This window comes from Tinamus guttatus, unplaced genomic scaffold (genome assembly GCF_059628265.1).
Source record: "Tinamus guttatus ecotype Peru unplaced genomic scaffold, ASM5962826v1 Tinamus_guttatus_pri_ptg000674l, whole genome shotgun sequence".
In the NCBI taxonomy this organism is placed as follows: Eukaryota; Metazoa; Chordata; class Aves; order Tinamiformes; family Tinamidae; genus Tinamus; species Tinamus guttatus.
The window spans coordinates 2,251,122-2,267,500 of record NW_028289208.1 but is presented as its reverse complement, the minus strand read 5'-3'; the positions used below and the strand labels follow the sequence as shown (position 1 = coordinate 2,267,500).

The window sequence follows — 16,379 nt, the reverse complement described above, 5'->3', positions numbered from 1 at the left end:
TCCAAAACTCCCTTCTGTTTACGGATGGGAGAGGAGCTGGCAAAGCAAGGTGGTGAACATCTCTTACGGGCAAGCTCTGGTGCCTTTGCTTGTGTTAGTGTGCCAGCAGGCTCCCTGCAACGGGTGAAACTGGCGGGGAGGTACAGTGCCTCGGTAAGAGTAGATGTGAAGGGACAGAGGAGACTTCTGCGTGACAGCTGACAATTCCCAGGCTGTCCCTGTCCTGCAGCCAGGCTCCCAAGACCCCAGGGCACCATCATGGGCAGTGGTTGCACCCAGATCTGCCGTTGCCCCAAGTGTGAGGGCCCACCAAAGTCCCGGTCATGCCATAGGCAATGGGCTTTGCTTGTGATGTTGACAGCTTGGAACTGACCTTACGTTGCGTGTTGTCTGCCATCAAAAAAACCTTTAGATATTTAAAACATTTGATGGCTACCAACTCCTGCACCATAGATGAAAAGCAAACAAAGATTTGGACACATGCCATCCACCGTCTATAATTGTGCTTTGACTGCGGTCTTGCGAGGCGTACTTTTCAGGGAGTATTTTCAGTAATGCTTAATGGTGTAATAGCATTCTCAGCCAGAAGTCTGACAAAGCATAATCACAATAAAGTTAAATGTATGGAGAATCCCTATGTTTGCTTTCATTTATTATAATAGCTGTGGTTAATATGTAGATCGTACTGCCATTTTGGATCATGCAGATTTAATTCCAAAAACTGTAATCATCAGAGGTGAATTATATAGTGTGTCTTTTGAAAGAGATGACAAAATATATTTGTGCTGCTGTTCCCTGAAGAAAAATAGAGGGATAAGAGGCAGGAGTTTCAAGTAACAATGTGACATTTAGTTGTCAAACTATGAATGAAATTGCCATCATAGGGACTGTGTGTTTATTCTCATACTTCAAAAAACTCTGGTGAAAGTGTATCCAAGAAGAAAGGAATATCTTTTAAAAAAATCAAATAATATCATAGTAGATGAGCAGTAATTCAACATAACTAAAACAAATATTAGTTGAAAAGAACTCTGGAATATAGAGAAGGAAATATTCTGTTGGTGGGTTGGTAAGCACCATGCAGCATAGTATATCCAGTAGTTCTTTTCTAGACTATAATATGCAGTGGCCTACAACACTCACCTTTGCTGTACCTATATCTAAATTGCCTTTCCTAAGTTGCTTATTGACAATATTGTTTATTTTAAATATGCAATGCTAGTCTCCATGTGCTTTGGCTGTGACTTTTACGATGGAAGTTGTTATGAGAGCAATGTAGAATTGCTGACTGTTATTCAGTGACAGGTTTTGGTTGTCCACCCTTTATTAACCATTTATTAAAGTCTTTTGGCATGTATCAGCAAGCCTTATAACCCAGTCATCAACAGGATTTCTTCTTTGAAACAAATGTCTGTGAGCCCCAATGACTAGGAGTGCATATCACTGTAGCAAGAAAAAGAGCAGTATTAGTAACACAGTTTAAATTATTTTATGTTCATATGACCAGTTTATGCTATCATTCACCTCTCCTCAACCCCATACATTACTTTGTTAGGTTGGCCAATGCCACTGTAGACAGATTTCAAATGTCAGCAGTGGCAAGCCAGTTTGTTATGTACCAAATTCTGCATGGGCTTGCCAGGCTGTTGGAGTAGCTCCCGCTAGTACCATCCTGAAAAGGCCTGGAAACATGTGTCTCCACAAATGCAGTAGCCTGCATTCTCAGAGTTTAAATTAGTCTGTTCTTCTGAGATGGTATTTGTTGCATAGTATCTTAATTTAAGCTGGTGATCAACCCAAATTATAATCTTAAACCCTTCTCAATTGCAGGGTCGGAGTTTGTGTCTAACCAATTTTCTACAGTTGTCCTGATGCTTTTGTTCAGATTTTGTTCAGATTTTGTCAGAATCAGGGATTTATTTTGTGCATCTAATTCATAGGCAGTTTTGTGAGGGTGGCCAAAGGTGTTGAAAATTCCATTTAAAAGCATCCATTTTCTAATCCGTTCAAAGTGCTTATCTATCTGTTTGGTCTACTTAAATATTTCATCTTGGATACTGCAAGTAATTTTACTATTGTTCAGAGTAGTGAAAACTTGGTGAAAAGCTGATCTTCCTTCATATACTGTGGAATTATACCAGACAAACTTGTGAAACCTCATCTCCTTCAAATATGACCTATGTCTGTCATCCTGTAGCTCTAATAAGATGCATTTTAAATAATTATGGCCACTTTGGAAGATGTGACACTGACACTGCTGAGTCATTTCCTTTGCAGTCAGTGTTACTTTGGAAAGGTTATCCATCTTTCCCTTATTCTCCTCTCCCTTAGCGGTCTTCTTTCCTGCACATCTTATCTTTCTGAGATAAGAAGATTTCTTTCTAACAGCGTTTGATATCATCTGAGCATCCATCTGGCAATTTCATGTGAGTGGATGTTATGTCATGGTTTACAAGAGTGGTCACTGTGCTTGCTGATTCAGAAGGCACTCAACAGAAAGGATGCCAAGGCTGTTCCCAGGGATGGGTATCAAACACGTTCAGCTGAGTGGAGATGAGGAGACTGTGCTTCAATAGGAACCATTAAGAACGTGCTGCTGCTTTGGGGTGGGGGAACGGGTGGGTCTCCAGGGTTTCACCACAGCCTCAATTTTCCCTGCTGTCTGCCATAAGATTTGACAACAACTTTTAAATATTGTGATGCTGAAGGCTAAGTGAAAAATTGATCATTTTTACTCTGTTTCTTCTCATCATCAGTTGCTTACTGCTAAGAATTTGATTTTTTTAGAAAGTAAGCCTGTGAATTCATACTTCAGAGGGTGCTGTATACTTTTGACTGTTTTCAAAAGGATTAGTCAGTACCAAGTACATTGGATTTGGTTGTAAGTATCTATATGTATTCGCAGTAGCTTGTTACACATGTGATAATAGGATGGATTTCCATGAAGGTTTTTGCAGCCAACAGTTTTTCCTGTACCCTGCCTATATACTTATTACTATATAGTACTGCAGATAATTGCCTCCACGTAGGTCACACGTAAGCTTAAGATACGTGATTCAGATGATGGTCTGAATATTTCCAGAATGTTTTATAGCATTTCTGTTCTCCAAAGTAATCAATAACAAACTTTGTCTCTTACTGTCATGGCAGAGAAGCTCACGAGAGCATTTTGGCCGGGTTTTTCATGGTGTTCCTTCATGATGTGAAGGAACAGTGGCTACTGTGCTGGTTATGTGCTGCATCGTGTGCCTGTATGTGTACAAATTAAAAGAAAAAGAAAAAAAGGTTAAAAGGTTTGCACAGTCTCTCTCCAGTATTTGAGAGGTGAAGCAAATGAATACAGCCTTGAATACACTTTTTAATTTTTCAACACCGTCTTTTGCCAACTTAGTTCACTGTTTACTGTTTAGTCAGAGTGTTTTTAAATTAAAAAGGAATACATGGTTGAATTATTTATTAAACAAAAGGTGCTCCTGTGCATCCAGACCATCTTGGTTTTGAATTTCTTCTGGAACTGGAATTTAAGGAAACAGAATCCGAAAAGTGTAACCCTATTTAGTTAAGGGATGGAACAATCCTTCTTCTTCCAAAGTATTTTTTCCTTGTCTCTGAGAGAGATGGTAGATTAATTTGGGTCTGACTAGTAACAGAAAAAAAAAAACAAACAAACAAAAACTGATCTTCATTTAAGTTCTGGTCTTGCTGTAAAATTGTTTTCTCAGTTTGAAAGGTCTCATATGGACAAAATGTTGTTAAATTCAGATAGAGAAGCATAGTTCCAAAGCACGTGGTCTGAATTGTCTTCTACTACTGATGGTTCTGATGGCTTAAAATCCGTATTTACTGGTGGACAAGTATAGGGGAGCTGTAAGCAAGAGGCAGGAGGTTGCAGTGGCTCTGCACCGTGCTGCAGTCAGACCGAGTCCTTCCAGGCTGCCAGTTCATGTTAGGGTGATGGTAACGGCTTTGTACCTTAGTTTTGTTGGGGCGTGCATTATTGGCTCTGCGTTCGTGTCCCTGATTTATGGGCAGCTGGGTTTTCTTTTGGATTTTTGGATGGATATGGCTTCAACACATCTGATTGCTTTGTTTCTTGTCCCCTACCTAGAAGAAAAGAACTTGTAGCTTTTGATGAGACTCTCTGAACTTTAAATCGCTTTGAACAGTGGTGCAGGGAAAGCACAAGCAGTCTAGGAGACACTGAGAAGCTGTCAGTAAGTCTGGGAGCTGTAATCCTCCCAGCCTGGTAGAATGAGTAGGCTGTGTTACCTACTATCAAAAGAGGAAATCTTCAACCTACTGAGTCTGAGGAGCCGTCTGTCTGAGAGGTTGGTGCTTCTTGTCAGCAATGTGGGGCATGGTAACTGCCTGGGATAGTAGTGGGAGAACGTGGTAGGCTGAGAAAGGCCAGCCATGGAGGCAAAGAGACTTCAGAGGCAGCCCAGGAAGTACAAGAAGTATTGAGGAGGGCTTTGGAGAGCACCCCGTGACCCTGATGGAAGGTAGGGTAGTTGCAGGTACTGAGAAGGGCTCTAGAGAGCACCCCGTGACCCTGATAGTAGGTAGGTAAGGTAGTTGCAGGTCTTTGGCTGCTGAGAATTGAGCCCAGAAGAGGCCTGGGAAGTAAAGCAGCGAGCAGTAGCTAGGGTGGCTTTCATATGTACAGATGGAGACCTAAAAGATTGCAGGGCCACAGTCCAACACCAGCACATGTAAAATAAGGCTCAGGATTTAGATAACTCTGTTCCAGCATACTGACGTGCATGGCGACAGTCCAACTCCAACACATGCAAAATTAGTTTCAGGATCATTCCAGCATACTGAAGCCTATGCCTAAACCAGTTATTGCCACAAGCTCAGCTAAATCAGAGGAGAGAGAGTTTACAATAGTATTCTTTCTTTTTCATTGCCAGGATAATTTAGATTTTTTATATATACATATATATACACACACATATATATTCATGATAGAAAATAGGAATAAGATTATTGATATATCAACTTCATATGTAGCAATTTATATTTTTATTGCCCAAGACTATCATGTTCTAGCATTAGTGTATTTGAAGGCTATTACACAAAACATGGCTACGCATTGACCTACTGGTGTACTTTTTGAGATACACTGTTAATATAAAAAGATTAATGAGCCAATTCATATGATACTCAGTTTAAAGACATCCTGGTTCCAATATGTCGACAATAGACTGCTATAACAATGAGAAAAAAGTACTGAACAGTTAAAGGATCCCTTCTCAAGATTCAAAGTAATGAATTTAATCAATACTTCTCTGTTATAACAAAGATCATGCATTAACACGATTAACATATTTTTTGTCATTGTTTATAGTAAACTGTGCTAATAGAATAGATTCAGCAGCTCAGAACTGCTCATAGTATTTTGTCAAATATAGGTAACCTTTATTGAAAAGGGAAAAAATTGGAAGTTACACAAGAGAAGTTAAGTGGAATAAAAATTATTTTCAGAGGTATTTGTATTATTTCAAAGCAGTCATTTAGTTTAAAGCAGCACTGGATAAATAACTGGATTAATAACTAAGAAAGTATAGATATTGAGAAAGTCTTAACTTTCCTAGTCAAAAGTTGTATAACACATTGTGACATTATTCACTTTCTGTGGCTCTCGGTGTCTCTGTGAGTACTAATCTGTAAATGGAGTTATTAATCTAGGTATTATAAAATTAATTTAGTTGTAAAATTCTGATCATCTGTTGGCTAGACTGTTGTGCTGCTGTTGGAACCCTCTCATAAGATAATAGTAATGATAAGGTTTTTTAAACAATAGTGTGCACGAGCTTCTACAGTTGTATCTGATGTCTTGAGACCTACTTGCAGTGTGTGCAAGTCTGTGGTTCTGACTTGGAAAAATGATTTGTTTGGTTTGGGAGGGTTTATTTAAGTCCAGCATCTCAAAATAAAGCAGTGTAGTCCTTAAATATTTTTCATACAACTACTGGGAAAATTTTTAAAATGTTAATGGACTTTGAAGATGATGTGGTTTGCAGTGTTAATTTGTATTTTTGAAAATCTTGCAGAGTCTGGTGGTTGGGCACAGTGGAGGAACCCAGGGAAATGGGTTCAGTACTACTCCTCATCCTCATTCACCTGTTTTCTTCCTGTTTGCTTAATCTGTCGTGGATTTCCCTCATGCTGTAATCAGTAAAGTGCACCACCTGGTCGAGTTTCTCACGTGTGTAGTTTAGGACCAAGATAGAGGTCGTAATGAAGTACACCTGATCTGTTTGGTTTATTGTTAGGCAGTAATGCTAAAATGTGGAAGAAACAAAGTAAGTGTGGAGCAAGGAGAAGGCAATATATTCATTCACAGAAGTCCAATGAATGGGTATTTTATTTGATTAGCTAGCAACTTCATTTTCTCCCGCATGAAATTGCCTCCACAGATCCTTACTTCTGGAGCTTAATCAGCAGTAGCAATCCATCCCAGGAGTGGGAGAGCAGGAGTACTTAATTAAAGAGGGACTATAAGGCAACTCTCCCAAATTGGATATCTGAACTAGTCTTGGCATCAGGAGAGCAATGCGAGGTAAAAGTGTTTATCAAGCTCCATGTAGCTACTCTACAAATCTCAGAGATGGGAATATGATGTGGACAGCCTGTAGAAGCTGCTATAACCTGAGTAGTATGGGCTCTAAGGCCATCTGGTACCTGAACACCTGCCTACAAATATCACATACAAATCCAAACGATGGGCCAGTTGGATAGCTTCTCTGCTTAGATTCCCCACTGGAATTTTGTCCAAAAGCAGTAAACAGTCAGGACGAAGTGTGGTAAGACTAGGTCCTGGGCAGTGATCAAGTGCTCATTTCAGATTTATTAGTCAGGGTCAAAGCTAACTCAGGTGAGTCAAAGATTTTGGGTAAGAAAACTTGTGAGACCAACAGGCTTACATGAGAATCACAGACTATCGTTGGCATGAACATTGGGCAAGAATTTGGAATCTTGAAAGTGCATTTTAGAAGAAGAAAATCATGCAAAGTTAGTGGTATGGAAAGTGGTATGGAAGATCTATCACCACTGTCAGGAATATCAGTGAACAGCAGTGCAGATTGTGAGGAGAAGAGGCATAATGAACATTGACAAACTACTGAGGAAAGATCCATGAAAACCCCCCTTTGGCTGCTCCAAAGAATAAGTATTTGCTCTGCTTGTGAAGATAGATGTTTTGTATGGAGAGATACAATAAGGTATTTCTTGCAGCTCAGATGCTTACTTCCAAAGAAAGCAAGAAGCAAAAGCCGATTATTGAGAGTAACTAACCTTAATTCAAGATAGTGAACAGACCTAGTGTTTTGGTGAATGATGAAGTACATGCTGTTCTAAAGCATCCACTTTTCCAGAAAAAAGCTTATACAATCCTAGTGCAATTTCATGAACATCATCTGGCAAACTCAGTGATTTAGGATCCAGATAGCTTTGATCCCTGCAGTCAGATAAAGGAATGGGATTTTGAAGCACGGTACCGGAATAGCATTGCAAAGCCAGGGAACGAGTTGTGCGGTTCCAGAGTCTCACATACCAAGGACTTAGTGAAGTAGGTAGTAAGAATATGTAACAAACTAGCAAAGGGGTATGAAGGGAACAGTGTAGGGGTGTGTGGGCATTTGCTGAAACCACAGCTCTCAATGGGTGGTTGGAAGTTTCCAAGACTTAGTAGTAATGTCAGTAAAGACTATCTAACCAAAGAGAAGCTCTCTCCTGACTGTGTTCTGTGTATTCCTGACATTTGTTGTCTTCAGTGAAGGACTGTGCACAGCCCTGACTGCATAAATTGCAATGTGCACATTTTAATTATCCTGTGTGTGCATGTGTGAGTGATTTTAGAATGGTCCTAGGAGTCGTGTGCGTTGGAGATGGCCTGAAGATGCTTGCTACGCCTGCATGCGCATGTTTTCCGATTTTTTTTATTTTCATTTTGATTCACCTTTATCAAACTAGTATTTACAGTAACACACTAAAGACCAGTTTCAGATCTAAATGTTGAAACTTCGCTGAATTTATTTGGGTTAGAGAGGTATACAGTTGCAAAATTAAAGCTTTAAGCTTCCTTTCTTTTTATGTTAAGCTAAGAATATGTGTGATGGTTTGCAGAGTAATGTTCAGCTGTAATCTTTTTGGGACATGGACTGAATTCTGTTGTTTTGCACAACTGAACTCTATCATTGATTAATAAAACAATAAATAAGGAAGATGAACTGTTTTGTATTTTATTAACAAGTTTGCATTTCATACAGTATTTCATTTTGAATAAGGATAAAATCATACCCTAAAATGGTAAGATGTAATTGCAGATCATGTATCTCTTTGTTCCAGACACTTTTATAAAAGTTTATGTATTATGTATGATGTGACCTTCAAATGTCATGAATGCATTGTGCAATAAACTGTCAATATTTGTGGCTATAAGGTACTAGATGACTTTTACAATAATTGGAACAGCTTTATTAAAAGCTTGGATCATTCAGCTGGTTAAAGAGAAAGGCACAGGCCAGTGTTCATCTGGGACTGTCCTTCTGCCAACTATTAAATGAAAGATATTGTAAAGTGCTTGAGATGTCTTCTTTTTTATTTTTTCATTTTTTGTTTTTTTTTAAAGCATATCATAAAAAGCCTTTTGGAAAAAAAATGCTGTCTCCAAAAGATAATTTTTTTTCAATGTACATAACTTTCAGGCCAAACTGAGCTCTGTAAGTTAATGGCAAGTAAATAATCCTGTTTTCCAAGTACTACATCTGATTTTTTGTCTCTTCGGGTCACAGAATTCTTCAAACAAACCAGACAGCTAAAAAGATGTACTCAGAAACTGTGTTTGGGCTTTGATTATATTAAAAGGTTTTAAACATTTAGAACAAAGTGAAAAGTAAGACTCCTAAGAACTCCAAAACAAAAACTCTGCAGGGTATTTGATTAAAGTGAAAAAAGAGGATAAGCAACATTTTGTGATAAACAAAAGCTTAATTTTGGTAAAGTGTCTATTGATGTCTCTGTGCTGTGTATACATACCGCCCGTTGCGTGCTGCTCGGGATGCATACCACAGTGAAAAGCACTAAAATGCAGCCGCAGTTTGCACATACGCAGTGGTGATGGGCAAAGCTTTTTGCACCCGTGGGGTATGCAGAACACCAGTCCGAAGGGTGTTAAAGTGCGGACAAGGTGTGTCTGGTGTCCCCAGATCACCTACCTAAGAAACCGCTGTGAATGTTTTGGCTGCCCTTCTGTTGTGCTGGAAAGAGCCCCTAGGTAGCTGCCCTGCAGCCTGAGGACTGCCCGTGGCTGCCGCTGCTCTCTGTACGTGCTGCGAGTCCTTCCTGCTCTCAGTCTGTGGGCACTGCACCTCACTTTGTGTTTTAAATTTAGGTCTGCCAGTGCACTCACTGGGAGCAGAGGCAGAGCATTGGTGCATTTTGCTTCCTGCACGTTTCAGAGGGCTAAGCGGGTGTCACGAGTGGTATCTTTTTATTTACCAGTGGAACCTTTGCTATAATTTTTATTTCTAATAATACAAACAATGTGAATGCTGCGTTCTCAGTAGTAGGCCTCCTTTCCAATTCTCTTCTAAAATAGCTCTCTGTTAAACAAATTCTCTGCCAATCCATATTAATGCCTAACAGTTTAAGATTCCCATATATGGTCATTACAAAACCTAAATCCTTGATGAAACAATAGAGACAGCAAGTTGTTTCTGACCTAAGACATTAGTAACTCTTTCCGGAGGCCTAAAATATAACTGTAACATTCAGTAATATCAGACTATTTCACTTTCAGTCATGAACTTCACTAGTTATAAGTATAGTAAAGTCTGCTAATAGGATTCTAATCTCAGACTGTAAGCACCAGGCTAGATTCTTTTCTCATTTATGTTTAGGCATATTAAAGCTACCTTAGGTAGCTTAAAAATATGGTTAACGATAGCCATGTTTTTCACCATTTTCATTAGTATTCAGACTGTAGGCAAAGAGGATAAAGAGAGTTTTCCCAGATTTTTCTTGGGAAAAAAAAAAAAAAAAGCTGTTGCTTTTTACAATAGTGTTAGTTCAAGGTTGCCACTGAAAAATCCACCCTGCCAGAAATACAAATTCGATATGTAATGGTGAGAATTGTTACAGTCTGCCACATGCGAGGCAGCAGAACAACGTGCCTCAGGTGTACCCGTCACAGCGCACCTTGCACCTCTTTCACGTGTCTCATGCAAGGAGATAAATCTGCATAGCACACCAATACAAACCGAAGGTTTTGTAAGTGTTGCTTTCTCCTTGCTCTTACACAAAGACCAATTTCATATACAGAGTTGCATATTGTTTTTTACCCTCCAACCTATGACTTTTGCTATGAACAGATGCCTTTGAAACAGAGGAAAAGTTCCTCTTGAGTAAGTTCAGATAGAAGGCTCGGAAGCCTTACATGTGTATATGTCTTTATTGTATTTTATATTCTGTTCTATTTTTTTCCTGTATTGAATCAGGAAAGGTAGAGATGGGCAGGAAGAGATTCAGGACATACACCTGCCTATAATGGAAGTAGGCAGCAAAAAAAAACAGAAGGCCATCTAATCTCATGTACACCAAGTGCACATCATGTAGACCACATAACTCAGGGAACCACAATGACTGTAAGATAAGTAACTGTTCTCTTTCCTTCCTGTTTCCGTCCTGTTCTTTTATCCTTGGACCTGAGCAGCCCAAAAATCCTTAGCTCAAATCCCAAGTAAGTCGTAAATAAAATGAATTTGGTGGGGCTAATCCTAGTTCTGCAGATCTGTAAAACATTAGCATGGTTTCATAGTTTGACATAACTGAGAGTTTCTACTTAGGAAGGGGATGTGAACAGTAGGAGAAAGGGACACATTTGAGGTTTAGAAGAAACAATTATTGGTAAAGCTCTCCAAGGAAGATTCTTCATCCCCTTCATACATTGGCTTGGTCTATATTACGACTTTGCCTCTTAACTCTTTCCTTGCAGGTCAATCTCCTTTTTCTGTTTCACTTTTTCCCCCCTCAGCATTCTATACATTTCTGTACATTGCTTTAAGAGAATCAGTGTAAGTAACTGGGTAGCAGAGTCAATGAGAATTAAGTGCTTTTTAAAGTTAAGCAAATTTTAAACTTCAGTTCCTTGACAAAGAGGTTTGCCAAAATGAGCCTAAGAAGAAGATGAGGTCGCGTTTGGTGGGGAAAGACAGCAGCCTTGAACATAATTTTTCATTGTTGGAAATAAAAGAACTTACTTGTAAAGCTGTTCATTCAGGTAATGATGGCCCCCAGCACTTTGGTGGGCTTTGAGGCAGAGGAATTCAAAAGAAAACCTCTCAGCCCAGCTTTAAAGTTTTAGGAATGCTTTCACTGTGGGAAGAAAAATTCTTCAAGGTAAGGCCCCTGTTGGAGTAAAGCCTTTAGAGCTATCTACTGTATGTCTACTTAAATCTAAAAGAAAACTCTTCAGACCACCCACATCTTTCTTTGCTTCATTGTTGTTTTCAGTTTGCTTTTTCAGAGGGATTACTGCTAGAGTAAACTCCATCGTCTCACTGCCTTGAAAAAATTCAATTTTGTGTAAAGTGAAAATTAGACTCTTAAATCTGCAAAGCGAGCTGTTTATCTTACAAATTTATTCTTTTTTATTGGGCCACACATATTCTAGATAGAAAGATAAAAGGCAAATGGATAACAGGCCATCATTTAGAGTGACATATAGCAAAACATAACTAGTAGGCTTTTTTGGTATATTCCTCCTGAGTGGCTTGTTAGCTTTATCTATATATTTATCTATAATCTTCATATAGTATTTATTGAAAACTAAAATAAAATCCTGCAGTTAATCATCATACATTCTGTATTTGCTTTTCAGAAATACTTTTTATACTCAGAAATTCTTTTTTGCTCAAAGCAGTTTAGACATGATTATATACAACTTCTGAGGTGAAAAAGTGGGATATCTAAACTCTCTGGGAACATGGAATTGTGGATCAGTCACTTATATATGTTTTCCTGGATTTTGAAAGACAAAATAAACTCTGCATTATGTTACTTTACATACTTGTGAATAATTCAAAAATGACAGTTACAGGCCCTCTCACTTAACTGTTGTAACTCTAGATACCGACTCAGACTAATTAGAAAATATTAAGTAAGAAAATGATGTGCGAGCCATCAGCTTTTGCTTTTTGAAAGTTAACTACAGCTTGACTAGATATATGTCTAAGATAAGCATTTTAGATATATTTTTAGTTTTTTTTCCTGTCATTCTGTATCAATTCCTTCTTTCAACTTTAAGCAAAATAGTTTAGAGTAACCATTTTATAGTAAACAGTGGAATGTCTGTTAGTATTACCTTTTCCAGAAAAGTCGTATTTGGGTCCATGCTACTGTGTGAATAGTTTTTATTATAGCCAAATATTTAAGTCTTTCTTAGGTCCCATCAGTTCCATGTAAAGGCCAGCGCTGTGTAAACTGCACTCTGTTTCCTGACAGCTTTAGCTCCTTATCGAATGGGCAGAGATGGAACATTTTTAGCCAGTAGTTTATGGCTGGCACAATCAGGGCTCTGCATGCAGAGTTGAGCTATATGGTCCCCACCTCAACAGGAGCCATATAGCTTGGGTTCTGCATGCAGGTGGTTTAAGAGGTTCGTCTGTGTTGCGTCTCCGTGGTACGCTAACATTGTAAATCCGTTTCAGGATTTCAACATCTGCCGTGCTAAGTTTTGGTGAAACTGTGACCCTGTAAATACAAGATGATAGCTGGGTCTTGAATAATGACCTTTTAAAAATGTTCTACATTCTTGTAATTTTTATGTCAGTCTTTTGTAAGCTATTTTGTTCATAGCTTGCTGTAAGTTGTTTTGTTCATAGCTTGTTTGAATAATAACAGCTTATTCAAAATGGCTGAGAATGAGTGTTTCTTTATATCAGGAGAGAGATGTCCTGGCGTATCAACCATCCTGGCAAAATGCAAAGAATAAATGTAGCTCTAAACAGCAAAGGGAAAACCCAGGGGCTGTGGGTGAGAGGGAGATAGAATCCCTGCTCATCTGCGCATTTTCTTCATTGACTTTCTGGTGATATTAGGCTACTCAGTAAGTGCCATGTATCATCATTCTAATTCTGAAATGTTGCAGAAGAACGTTGATTCCCTTTGTGTGTAGGCATTGCCACTTCTCTGACAACCCTCCAGCCCCCCTTTTCTCCACAGCTCTATTGTTATGGGAGTTTTTAAAACACTTGATGCAAATTTTTTCCCTCTAAAAACATACAAATTTTAGAAATAATTAGAAATTAAATAAATTCAACGAAGCAACATTTAAAAACTTTTGTCGGAAAAATTAATAAGAACTAAGCAAAAGAAGAAATCAAACCAGCTGCTGACACAGCTGTTTCTTTTCTTGTATAATTCAGTTCAATATAAAGGTACCATATGCCGCTTAAAATGATGATAGGAGAGATGAAATAATTTAAGAGAATAACAAGAAAATACATGAATTGTCAGCATTCTGTCAGATTTAAAGAATGAAATAGACAGGTGTAGTATTGACATGTTTAACTTTGTGTTGTGTTAGCAGTTTTAGTGAGAACAACTTCTGACATGTGCTGAAGTGATGTGAGAACATTTCTGTGTTGCAGACATTGGAGAAGAAGCTGGGAGATCTGTAGGAGTCCAGCAGCCAGCTTTACTGAGAGACAGGAGCCTGGGTTCTGCCATGAAAGACTGCCCATATTGTGGAAAGACTTTCAGAACATCCCATCACTTAAAGGTCCACTTGAGAATACACACAGGTGAGAGGAGCGTGGGAAGGGGAGCGCCACGGCCACACGCAGCGCGTGCCCGGCGGGGGGACGTGCTGTGTGGCCAGGATCCCACTCCCAGGGTACATTTGGAGTCAATAGTTGCAGAAAGCTTTCCGAAAGATACATGACAGTGTTTAATAAATGCACAAGGAGTGTGTTGTTGGGTAAAGACCACTTCAGTGGACTCATCTTTTCCCAGCTGATGTTATTTCTGTCGCCTTCTCTGCTTCATCACTGTTTCCTTCATTTTCCCTTGTCCTTCAATAGAAATAAGCCTGTTGGTTTCAGACTTAGTTGTCCCAACTGCTTCAAAGGGCTTCCTTAGCATCTACTTAAGGATTCTGCATGTTTTGCTCAGAATTGCTATTTTTATTCAGTTTGACATGCTCATTTTTAACCTCTCCCTGCTTCATATGAATACTTCAGCTTCATGGATCAGCATTTTTGCATTGGAACTCACCACCCTTACTATTATACCATGTGTTACTTCAATAACAGTAGCAGCATTTCTGTCCCATCGAGACCCACTGCTGGTCTGGGCTCTGTTTTTATTTTGGTGCACTGCTGTGCATACCGGTAGAATATCACCACTCCCTTTAACTGACAGTGCCATTTTTGTTTACCAACACAGATGCGCAGCCTGTAATTCTCATATATGTTCAAGAAGACTTTCACATTCCATAATTAAATTCTGGTATCTAATGTTTATATCCTCAGGTCCTGTGGACATTGCTAAAAATTCATATATGACCCAAGGCCACAGTGGTGCTGTTTTATTCCAAGTCTTAGATATTGTAGCAGGCTTTGGAGAGTTTACAAAGTTGGAGGTTTAAATTACTTCTCTTTGTAAAAGAATATAGTAGGCAGTAGAACTGAAGAATTTTGTTTTCAAACCTCTTTGAATTTCAGAATTTTTCCTGCTACTTTTTTAATCAGCAGGCAAAATAAATTGCAGAAAGAAATACTTTGCAGTATTTCCTCTATTAATACCTCCTACTTACTAAACTTCACTGTTTATTTTTACTTCATGGAAATAGCAGATAAGCAGTATTTTCTTCTCTTCCCAAAAATGCAACCATGTCCCTGATAAATGCTTGTCCTGATGTAATACTTTAATATTGGGTATGCAAATGTGAGGCCTGATTGTGGAAAAAATGAAAATGATAGCTGAAAATTATTTGTTTAAAGGAGAAACTTTTTTTGAACAGATGGAATATTTTATTTATTACATTCCTCTCTCTCTTTGGATTGTGGAGTTGATCATGATGCTTTAATGTGAATTTGAAAATTTGGCCCTTAATACAGTCTGCATGGATTGCAGACAGTTTGGGACAAGGTTATTTTTTTCAATGAGTTTGTTTTTGCAGAAACCATGAAATACAGAGAAAACCCTCTTTGTGTGCTCTCTAATGTAGTAATAATAAATAAATGGTGTCTGTTTTACTGGAAAATAAGCTTCTTACTATGTCATATTGTTTTGAACAATATGACATTTTTTACTAATGGAGGATGTAAAGGAAAAGACTACAGAGTAAACTGCGGATACTCGTCTCCCTTTTGCTTTATTGTATAGTGGTCATTTGGTTGTTGTTTTAAAGATGGCTGCAATTATGCATTTGATATCTGTGGCTTAGAACTAATGGAAAGTAAATTAATTGCAATGGAAATATTCCATAAAAATTGCATATTAAAACTGACAGAACAAAATTAAAACAAGAAAAAAATAAGACTTATAAAAAATAACAAAAAATTATGAAAACATCATACAGGCCGTTGGAACAACATTTGCAATATACTTGAAAGACTTTATAATTTTAAAATAGATAAAGATCAATTTCCATTAAGTTAAGAACAAAGTGTTTGTAAATAATGACAAGAATATGTTTAAATGGGACAGTGTTTTACATGTTAGCAATAATCATAATAAATATTATAAACATGTAAATTGGCAAATTACTAGACTTATTTAATAAAATTAAGTTGCTTTGCAGTAAATGGAAATGATGTAATAGATACCAGTTATTAAACAAATGCTGGTTACTTCATACTTATCAGGACAGAGTTTCCTGCTTTTTATGTCACACTTTGTCTTTATTATATGCCTGGATCGTATAACTGACTGATAAAAAACACTTTACTGTGTTTCTCCACTACATTAACTCAATTACTGTTCTTGTTCTCACAGCACCTGTTTGTTAGAGACGAGCTCAAGCAGTTCAGCAGAAGTCAGTTCCTTTGAACATCTGTGTGTTTGGAGACACACAAGTAGGTTGGTTTGGTGTGCGTGCCAAGGCAAGGCCCAAGCTCTGATCCAACCAGGAGGTGCTTCTATGGCAATTGGCCCAAAAAAACCTAGGGAAGCCTTTTCGGCATCCACAAGAAAAGGAGGCTATCTTCTCTTTTAGAAGAATTAGGCAGTAGCTTGGATTGCTTTTGTATTCCCTTGGGTATTTTAGTATTGCTACCTTCTTGACAGCTGAGTCTCAGTTTCTGTGTAGCTTACTATCCTAAAATAATCTTCACCAGGAAAAAAAAATACAGAGTTTTATTTAGCATGCT

General features: G+C 38.3%; 1 protein-coding gene across 1 annotated transcript in view; it reads left to right on the top strand.

The window, feature by feature from the left end:
- ZNF536 (zinc finger protein 536) overlaps positions 1 to 16,379 on the top strand; it is a 226,351-nt gene that overhangs the window by 87,493 nt on the left and 122,479 nt on the right. Inside the window, exon 4 of the mRNA XM_010214264.2 lies at positions 13,656 to 13,808. Coding sequence (XP_010212566.2) covers positions 13,656 to 13,808 — 153 coding nt within the window. The remainder of the gene's footprint in view (positions 1 to 13,655; positions 13,809 to 16,379) is intronic.